The sequence below is a fragment of the Scomber japonicus genome, chromosome 13, assembly GCF_027409825.1.
Source record: "Scomber japonicus isolate fScoJap1 chromosome 13, fScoJap1.pri, whole genome shotgun sequence".
In the NCBI taxonomy this organism is placed as follows: Eukaryota; Metazoa; Chordata; class Actinopteri; order Scombriformes; family Scombridae; genus Scomber; species Scomber japonicus.
The window spans coordinates 14153272-14164027 of NC_070590.1; the positions used below are offsets into that span (position 1 = coordinate 14153272).

The 10756-nt window shown below is 38.8% G+C and overlaps 1 protein-coding gene across 1 annotated transcript; it reads left to right on the top strand.

Annotated features, from left to right (window-relative positions):
• The first annotated feature begins 2458 nt into the window (after nt 1-2458).
• Nucleotides 2459-10393, top strand: LOC128371302 (beta-2 adrenergic receptor-like). The gene is made up of 4 exons (XM_053331585.1): nt 2459-2613; nt 8266-8419; nt 8564-8855; nt 8993-10393. The coding sequence occupies exons 2-4, from the start codon at nt 8269-8271 to the stop codon at nt 10029-10031; spliced, it is 1482 nt and encodes a 493-aa protein (XP_053187560.1). The 5' UTR covers nt 2459-2613; nt 8266-8268; the 3' UTR covers nt 10032-10393.
• Nucleotides 10394-10756: the final 363 nt, after the last annotated feature.

Sequence of the window (10756 nt, forward strand, 5' to 3'; positions counted from 1 at the left end):
ACAAAGTTAAAAAAGGAAGAGGCGATTAAAGGAGAAGGAGACATGGAGAATGAAATTGAAAGACAGAAAAAAGCGAGATGGTGTGCTCTCACTGCGTGGCCTCAGTGTGGCTCTTATGTTTCCTGTTTCCCCCTGACAAAAGAAAGCACAAAGTATAACTGGGTCAAGTATTCTTGCTAACAAAAACAATTCAGTTGGACAGTGACATTGAAAACACACATGGCCATCACATGGATGGTAAGGTACATCCTGTGAAAATATACAATGTCATACTTGTAAATCCCTCTTTTCTAACATTAAACTTTCATAAAGTTGTGTTTGATTAGGTGGCATGAATGAATGCTTTGTTTGTGATGAGTGACTTCTGCTGCTAAACTGCTGGTGTGCAGGTCTGGGATAACTGTGTTGAATATGCAAATGTGTCAAAGATTTTTTTATACAATATGGATTTAATTCAACTACATGTAGTGTGTGTGGGAAGTTTATTATCAGGATAAAGCAGACATAACCTGTTCTAAACATTGGGCCTGGAACATTTTATGACTGTGGTAAACAGAAAACTCTTTTAAAAAAAGATTTTAAGCCCCTCTGTGTGCACTTTTTATGTGATTATATATTACATTACATTTATTTGATGGAAGCTTTTCTATAAAAAAAATAACTTTATAATAGATGCAGTCAACCTCCAGTGGGGAGTTCATTCTACCACTTTGGATCAGGACAGAGTCTCAGTTTGAAGTCACACTGCTGGAGGTCAAGGAATTTTATCTGTAATTATAGTTCAGTCACATCATACTGATGTCGTAAACTTTTGCATGTAAATGATCTGTACTTGTGTAGTACCTTGTCTAGTCTTCCGATCACTTAGAGCGTTTGCAGCAGAAGCTGCTATAGCAAAGTACCAACCTGCTCATCAGAAGGATCTAATCATTCACATACCTTCCAGTAACTGGGAGCAATTTGAGGTTCAGTATCTTTCCTAAGGACACTTTGACATGTGGATTGGAAGAGCTGGAAATTGAATCGCCAATCTTCCAATTAATGGACAACCCAGTCTACCTCCTGAGCCACTTGTTGCCCATGTAGAGAAATAGGACTATCTTGAACAAAACTAATGCAGTCTGTGTAGGTTTTTCAGTTGTCTTAGACTAGCACAGTGTGTTTTTAACACCACCAATACCACTATGGGGGCACACACATGATTTTCAAAATTGCCACAACACATTGTGTACAAGTTAATTTATATATCCCATATATACACTTTTAAATTTAAAAGTTTGTTACATGCATTTGTTTAATTTCTAATCCTTTTCATTATATTGAACCTCATTTTTATTATTTTTTACTCACCAGTGACACCAACCTACAAGACCAAGGGGAAGAGTCGCAGTGCATGCCAACTGCATACGCTTATTCTCCTGGAAGCCAGAATGATTTGTTCTACATATAACATATACACAGGCATTAAATACATTAAAGGCAGTTTCTATCAAAATACCAAATTTTGTGGATCCATTAATCAGTCAGATACTTATTTTTATGAGAATTAAATAAGAATTAGCCTGTAGGTTTGGGCAAAGGGACTTATTAATATAATTACGCCTTTAAATTATTTTTCATGAAGATGAAAAAAATCTAGGTTTGTGTCATATCAAGCTAACTCAGATATCCTTGTACAAAAACTTGTAGTTTGAATAAGTTTGAATAAACTTTAGAATAGTGTGGAGACTACCTGTGTGAGCTTGCTCTTATCTTATTTTAACTACAAAGTTGATGCAAACGTAGTGCAAAGCAATTCTTATCTAATCACATAAAACAAGAGGCAGAACTCATGTTACTGAACATACTGATTGTTGCAGTCTGAGTATTTGCCCGCAGTTGCCCTGACCTGGATTCAATATGCAGCTACTTTTTCTGCAGTACATGAGGTGTTTGTTTACTGTGGGTTCCTTATTTTCTCATCTACTACAACCACCACCTCAACCTAACGTTAGATGAGGTATTTTAGTTGCCTTCAATTAAACCATGTGTTTTGTCTTCATTTTATGTCTTATTATCTGTTGATTAGTTTAATGGGTGATGTTGTGGTTGTGTTTTATGCTTGATTGCAGTAGTGCAGCTACATTGTTGCCAAAACAGGGTTCTGTGGTTTTCTTCAAATGCAAATGTGAAGTAGGGTGGTGATAAAAAGAGCTCAGAAACCCTACATGAAAAAAAACGTTTGGTAGACAGGTACAGGGTACTGTCAAGCTGTTAGTAAACTGCAGACATGCTGTGTACATGAGAAGACTTTTCTTGTCCTCTGATAGGCTACTGTCCTACAGTGATGTCACCAGGGCTTGAGTATAAAAAGGGTGACGGGCTCAGCTGCTTCAAAAGGGCAAGTGTGGATGAGGGCTGAAAGAGTGTGTTTATACATGAGCGTGTAAGGGAAAGAGAGCGAGACAGAGACTGTGTGTGTGTTTGTGTGTGTGTGTGTTCATAACTCAGCAAAAGAGGAAGAGAGACCAAAAGTTGCTGACAAACATATTATAATGATACTTTGTGTTGTGGAGTTCAAAGCTTTTGGATTAACAAATCACTGGATTGTACAGAACAGGAAAGAGCCTGGAGGTAGGAACACTACAGCAATTTAAAGTTTGATTTACATTACAGCAACGTATGCTTTACACATGCACTGTGTTCTCTGTGTGTGCACAGTGCATGCATATATATAAATATATATATATATACATATATGTATATATATAACACAACATGTACTTACAGTGATACCATGGCTATTTTTAGAGTCATTTTTACACAAGTGTGTGCTGGTTCTCTCTCGCAATAGCATTTACAGAGTTTTAGTGTTAAATGTCACCTCTGTAACAATTCAAAAATCAAGTTTAATATTTCATACAATTTTTAGACCACAAATCTCAAGATAATTTGAAGCCTGTTAGGATTGTATCAGCTAAATTATAACTGAAGTGTGATGAAAAAATTGTAAACTCATTATTTGTACATAAGTTTGAGCTCTTAAATCTCAATATGTAAAAAGGATCATTCTCATTAATTTTCCTTAATTCTAACAGCTTTCAAATGCAAAAGACCCTGACCATACATGAATTAGCAGAAAGAAGTCTTAGAAGAAATGATTCATGAGGGTGTTTCTCAGATTCATTTAATCCAAACTAGCTTTCATCTTCATCATATATAGCTTATTTTAACAAGACAGTGTAATGTTTTATAGTTCCGTTATTACGCAGGCAAAGTGTGCAAAGACATCTCTCATCCCTCACACCTTTGTCAACGGTCCTCAGTTTATTCCACTAAAACATTCAAAAGCTATGTGCTCCATGTGCACGCGTATTTTTGTGTTTGCACATGCACTTGTGCCTGTGTGTTTGTGCTTGTGTACTTAGTATTGTGTGCATTTTTGTGTATTTAAGTGCTCAGTATTATTACCAGCACCAAGCTCTGCCTAAATATTGGGATATTTATGTCTCTGTAAATCTTTTGTGTTTGGTTTTTGGTCTCCGAGAGAGATGGTCAAGTTACTATTTGTGTGTACCTGTTTAAACAGCTCAGGCTGGGAGGGGAGCGGTCGCCTAGATTATTGATCTGGTCAATGGGGGCAGTGAACAGTCAAAAGACACCTTTATAAGGTCGTCAATATAAATGTTGGTGGGGTCAGGTTTAATGAAAAAAGCAATAAGTGCACTCAAATGAATATTTTACCAATGTGAATAAAAGTAAAATAATTTCTTTGGTTATATAAAATATGGTCTTTTATCGGATTGTGTGAAATGCATTGTCATCTGTTGGGGGCAGACTGTGTTATGCTTTATTCATATAATTGAAACACTCTTCTAAGCATCAGTAATGAAAGATTGATTTTTAAAATGAGTCTGCAATTAACTTTCCAGCAGATCCATCTTGTGCCCCACACTTTGGCACCTTTGTATTATCTAAATGTAAATGTAAAGTGTTGAGGTGGGGACATTTAAGAGAGATGTCAAACTTGCTGCTTTGGCTGCAGACAGTATAATTGGCAACATACTAACAGTGGTAGTAATAGTGTTGCGCTACCGTAATGTAATAACACTGTAAGGCTTTGTTCAATTAGGTCAACAACTCAGCACATTTGTGAAATGATTGTCATAAAAAAAAGTCTTGTCATGGTTTGAAATGCATCCCAAAATGTAACACTTTGCTCATTGACCATGGGATATATGGCTAAACACTTGTGAATCAATGCACCTCTTTACAGCTGGCATAAAATTCTGTTGTGAGTATTTGGACTGTGTTGGAATAAAGCCAACACCCATATACAATCCAAGTATACATGCACACAGAAGATCCAGTTAACCAAACAACCTCTGGAGGTAGTCTGGAGTGTGTTAAAAACATCAACTTACGTTGTTGCTGGTGAACGACTCATTGTCCTAAATTCTTGGTTACTTTACAGTACTTGCAGTACCATCCCCCGACTGTCAGAACAGTATACAGGGGACACCAGGTGTCTGCTGTCAATTAGGCTATAACCATAAAAGAGCCTTTATACACAGCATTTTATTTAATCTACTGACTAACTACCTCTCTAGCAAGAACTGATGCTGAACTATCCACAGCCTCAGGCGTAAACAAATCAACATGCAAGTTGTCCTTATGTAGTTCCCTATGTAGTTAGCCATAATGGCTGCTACAGCTACAGGCGGCTTAAAAAAAAAATATTGGAATAATTAACGTAAAATTCATACTCATTTGGGAAGATGTAGTGAGCCCAATCATTGCTATTTTGTGCAATAAAAGTGTCTTTTTATGGCATCACTGGAATCTCTGTAAAGAAGGTTTAGAGAGCAAAATTAGCATGACACATAGAGCCGCAGTGGCCACATTTATGGGAAAAACATCATGATGAAAGAAACCAGAATTGGCCTTTAACCTCACCTACCTAACTTTAACCTATCATGCATAAATAGAAGTACAATGAGATAAAATACATTTACCTTTCTTTGCATACTGGGCAGCATGAATATGAAAAAATCAAATAATCAACAATGTGTAATAAGTTCATTTCACAGAATGATGCCAGTCCAGGCAGGAACATCACTTTGTGCTGCAAAACTTACATATAGCATATGTATTCTTCTCACAGCAATTGATGTCCAATGTACCCATAGAATAAGTTACAATAAGGCAGTCTATTTAAATGGACATATGTTGCTTGGTCTTGCTCTGCTAATGCTGCTGCTGCTTCTGCTCCTCTCCATTTCACAAGCACCAAATATAATGTGGGGAGGAGGGAAGGGTTTAGGTCAGAAGCCAAATAGGAACACAAAGTTCACCATGAATTGACTGAAAAAGTTAAGTAGTTAACAAGATATGGACATGTGAAAAATAATGTAATGTTACAAGACATACGACTGTCTACACCACATGCAAGCTACTGAAGTAGATAAGCTCATGATAACACCAAGTCACATCTAATTTACTCTATGAAAGAAATGAAAGACACTTTTTCTTTTAAACATATAGAGAAGCAATGAAAAATACGTTTCTAGTATGTATACAATCTACTGCATAACCAAAAAGAATGTGTTAAGCTACCAGTCATGGACTTACATCTGTGGCAAATGGGTGAAACATCAGGAAAGAAACAGTGCAGTTTTTCTCTAGAATAATAGCGCCTATAATGTCTTAAACTGTATAAGGCAATGCCTAACATTCACAGAGCAATCATATATATATTTTTTAAACATTCATCCCATACTTCATCGCCCAGTTCTGCATTCAGTTCATCCGTCCATGCTAAGACTTGCTGTGTTCAATGAAATATTGTTGTGCAAGATCTGGTAAAAGAATGAAAGAGCCCATTTAACAGCAGGGTTAGATTTATTTATTGCCTCAAGGGCCTCATGCTCTACCAGAATTTCAAAATTGGGTAAATGCGTCCTGATGTAATTTCCAATTTGAAATAATCGAAAAGGGTCAGATCTAGGAATGTCATATTTAGCTACAAGTTGTGGGTATGAGGCAAAAACCCCCTTAATGTATAAATCACCTATGTTGTAAATGCCTTTCCGCTTCCAAAGGAGGAAAACAATATCAGTCAGACCTGGTAAAACATAATGGTTTTCACATATCGGGGTGTCCAAGTATATTTTTGGAGCCGCGATGTAATGTTTTATCTGCTTCCAGATTCTTATGGTGTTGCCAATTACAAACCTATTATTAAAGCATGGCTTTTAACAGCAGTGGGACTGTTAAGAAGAGCAGATAATGACGTTTTTTTGCGAAGCATTCGTTCCATACAGAAGCACGCAGGGCAGGAGTCAGCCTCAGAAGGAGGGCCTTTCTTCCACCATGTGAGAATAGATAAGCGTGCACCCCACAAATTAACATTCTGTAAAGCGAAACCTCCCATATCCTTTGTTTTTTTTTAGAGATTCTAACTGTTTTATAGCTCCAAATGAAAGGTATAATAATCGAGTCTAACTGTTTGAAGTATGATTGCGCAATAAAACATGGAATGGATTGGAAAAGATGTAGAAAGCGGGGCAATACAATCATCTTGATAGCATTCATCTTCCCGACCATGGATATTGGGAGAGTTTTCCAAAACTCAATATTGGTTTTGGTTTGCTCAATTTTGCTTTGCCAGATTAATCGGAGGGGATCATTTGGGTTTTTGGTGACAGTCACTCCTGAATATGTAAAAGCTTTGTAGGATTTCTTAAATGGAATGGATTGCAAATATGCCTCGTTAACTGCTGCGGAGACTGGCATACGTTCACTTTTCTCCCAGCTGATAGAGAATCCTGACAGACTGCCAAGCTTATCAATGAGAGTAAAGAGAGGAGATATTGATACTTGGTACTGGGAAATGTATAAGAGAATGTCATCCGCATATAGCGAAAGATAACATTTATAGCCAAACATGTCGATGGGAGAGATTAAAGGGCTATGTCTGATACTGGCAGCAAGTGGTTCAATGATAATTGCTAACCGAGGATTTTGGTTTCAATGAATAATAACGAAATTAGGCGATATGATGACACCATCTGGCGGTCCCCGCCGGGCTTTGGGATTTGCGAAATATTAGCTTTGTATAAGGTAGGTGGCAAACCCAAGGTCATCATCGTATGGTTGAACATGCGTAAGAGCAGAGATGACAACTTAGAGCTAAATTTTTGGAAAACTTCTACGCTAAAACCATCTGGGCCCAGCACCTTGTTATTGGGGAATGAGGAGATAACCTGTGTGATCTCTTACAGATTGATGTCTTTATCTAGCAATGATAATTTGGGTAAGTCCAGATTCTCAAAAAATGTATCGAAAGCTCGAAAATCTAGGCCGCCCTGTGACCGGTAGACATTAGCATAGAAATCTACAAAACATTCATTGATCTTCACCTGGTCTGTATGCAAGGTGCCTCTCTCAGATTTGACACAATGTATGGCTCTGGAGGCCTGTATTTGTCTCAGCTGGCGTGCTAATAGCCTGTGTGGCTTGTTTCCAAGCTCAAAATATCTCTATTTGTACTAACAATCTTCTGTTTTAGGTTCAGTTTTGTATGTAGACTTTTGAAAGACACTTTTTAAACTCTCAAAATACTGGCCCAATTGTGATGCAATTCACTATGATCTTTGACAGATAATGTTACTGTAACTTTGTCAGTGTTCTAACTCTATTCATATCTATTTGCTTTTGCAATGCTTTGCAAAGCTTAAATTTCATCTTAGAGACACACTCATCTAAGTGATGGGTGTGGAGTACACTCAAGTACACTATGTGTGGGATCACCCTTTCTGACTTGCTGCTATAGGCACTTGACTATATTAGTGCCTATGCCTGAGGCTATTTGTTATGAGTGTATTCTCAGATTGTAGAAAAGGATTTGGGGGGTTGGGGGAGGGGGATTTGTGGGAGATATTTAAATCAAATGTTTTCATTAAATTGGATAGTAGAATAACATGCAAACAGGCACTGTCTACAAAGCAACATGCCCCAAGCAGTAAGCAATGTGTGAGGACTCATTAAAGACTAGAAACAGGTTAAGTCTGATCACAGTTAAAGAGTCAGAGCCTGAATTGGACTCAACACTTTTCTCATCACAATGTGTGTAACCTCACCTCAGCACAGCCGATGCTGTAAACTACGAATTGCAAAAATGCATTATAAACAAATGAGCAAACACTCCTTTTTATGTCAGTATTTTTTGTTTGTCTTTAATTCATTATGAACAAAGCTGTGTTTCTCTGTGTGTTCTGACTGTAGATCATGGAATATATGAGTGCTGTGTCAGCACTGCCAAACCAGTCACAACACAGCAACTCCACCCAGGTCTCTGGGAGACCTACGGAGTACAGTGATGCTGAGGTCGTGCTGCTGGGGGTTCTAATGGCCATTCTGGTCATGGCCATAGTTTTTGGTAAGTTAGGAAACTGCTATTTTCGATTGATTGATGGATACTTATTTTAAAACTGGTTGTGATTCAATGTGATTCAATTTAAACTGAAGTGTCTCTTTTAGCTAGATTACACCTGTAGTCCACCTTTATTCATCTTCTCTCCAGGTAACATATTGGTGATTACAGCCATCCTGCGGTTCCAGCGGCTTCAGACAGTCACCAACCTCTTCATTGCCTCGCTGGCTGTTGCTGACCTCATCATGGGCGTAGCTGTGGTCCCCTTTGGCTGCAGCTACATCCTGCTAGGAGCGTGGCAATTTGGAAACTTCATGTGCGAGTTCTGGACAGCAACTGACGTGCTGTGTGTGACGGCCAGTATTGAAACACTGTGTGTGATTGCTCTGGATCGCTACCTTGCCATCACCTCGCCACTCCGTTACCCAACTCTGCTCACCAGGTATGATCGCTCTGGCTTCTGCTCTTGCTGTGTAATTTGAAGTAGAATAGTTATTTATGTTTTGAAACTTTTACAACTTTTAACTTTTACAATATTCTTCACCTGTGGGTACTCTCTTGTCTCCTGATGCTGACCAGGGGTCGGGCCTTTGCGGCAATCCTTGGGGTTTGGATAGTGGCTTCCCTCATCTCTTTCCTGCCCATCCACCTGAAGGTGTGGGTGGCTGATGATGAAAAGGCTAAGAAGTGTTTGAGAGACAAGTACTGCTGCGATTTTAACACCAATGTACCATACGCGGTGGTGTCCTCAATTGTGTCATTCTACCTGCCACTGGTGGTGATGATTTTCCTGTACACCCGGGTGTTCCAGGAGGCCCAGAAACAGCTGGAGAAGATCAGAGGGAGAGAGAGACACTTCTATAACGTGCATGACACTGCACAGCTGGCTGATGATAGCCCTGCAATGAATAAACTCAGGGCAGGAACTAAGATGGGAGAACAAGCGGGAGAGGACAGACTAAACATGCAGAAAATAGGAGGTATACACACTGGAAAGCAGGAAAGCAAGCAAAATGAAGGAGATAACAGAACAAGGACAGAAAAACACTCAACCACAAAGCGCCTTAAGTTCTGCCTTAAGGAACACAAGGCTGTGAAAACTCTGGGGATTATCATGGGAACCTTCACGCTGTGCTGGCTGCCCTTCTTCATCCTCAACATCCTCATGGCCTTCCTCCATCTGAATGACATTCAACTGGTCTTCAGACTCCTCAACTGGCTAGGATACTCCAACTCAGCTTTCAACCCGCTCATTTATTGCCGCAGCCCCGACTTCAGGCATGCTTTTCAGGAGATACTCTGTTTCAGGGGCAAGAGGGGAAACAGGGGAAGGAGGAGAGGATGGGGTTGGTTCAGAGAGAAGACTAGTTACTCAGAGCCCTCCAGTCGGACAATAGAAAACACAGACCTGAATTGTGTTAGAGGATTGGATGTTCAGCTGAGATCAGGGTGGAAGGGCAGTTTGGAGAGCTCTATTCGAGACAGCTCACTGACTCTGGATCATGCAACACCTTGCTCTGAGCATGTTTTAGAGGTAGCTCCAGGCTCCCTGGCAAACTGGCAGACTAACAGTTCTGCTAATGGGAGCCATAAGGAAAATCTGGCTTCTATTGCTTGACCAATTCAATTATTGTACTTTACATTATGTGTATAAAGCTGTGCAGTAAACAGCACTTTGATGAAGCTTGTAATGTTTATTTGTGGTTGGAGAATTACTCAACCTTTTGCTCTTTTATGAGGCTGTAACTTGTGGCATTGTTAGCTAATATTCTGTTGCGTGTTTTTGATGTTACTGGGTGTACTTGCAATTACTGTTCCTCTTTGCTGCTGGAGTATTGATAATTCCTGTTTTTGTTATGTAGATCACAAATACCAAGGCAGCTACACAAGTGAAACTTTAAAAGAGGTCTGTCTTATACCTCCAAGTGAATTTTCAAGGCTTCACAATGCACCTTTTTGAGGTAAAAAGAGGCCAATTAGTTGATATCAGTCTCAAATACTATAAAAGTATGTAAAATGTGTAGTTTCAAAAATCATAAAAGTGCACTAGAGAAGTGAAATCTAACTATATGAGCTTCAACAGACTGGTGCTTACAACATGGCTAGTGTATTAGAAAATTGCTTATTTGGTCAACCTCCCTGTTAATACCAAATGGATAACAGATAGATGATTTTATAATGGACTGCATATAAATGAAATGCTACTGAAATAAAGGACAAATAGGAGCAAATTATCAAATTTTGCTGTTACATGTACTGCAGTAAATAAATGAGATGGTTATACTGGATAATGAAATGAGATGTTCCTTTACTGGCAGTAGTCGAATGGGAAAATCAAAAAGT

Excerpts from the sequence above, each read along its gene's own strand:
- LOC128371302 (XM_053331585.1), top strand. The coding sequence starts at position 8,269 with ATGGAATATATGAGTGCTGTGTCAGCACTGCCAAACCAGTCACAACAC. Across the intron at positions 8,420-8,563 it reads GGTCATGGCCATAGTTTTTG|GTAACATATTGGTGATTACA; the intron begins GTAAGTTAGGAA and ends TCTTCTCTCCAG. Across the intron at positions 8,856-8,992 it reads TACCCAACTCTGCTCACCAG|GGGTCGGGCCTTTGCGGCAA; the intron begins GTATGATCGCTC and ends GATGCTGACCAG.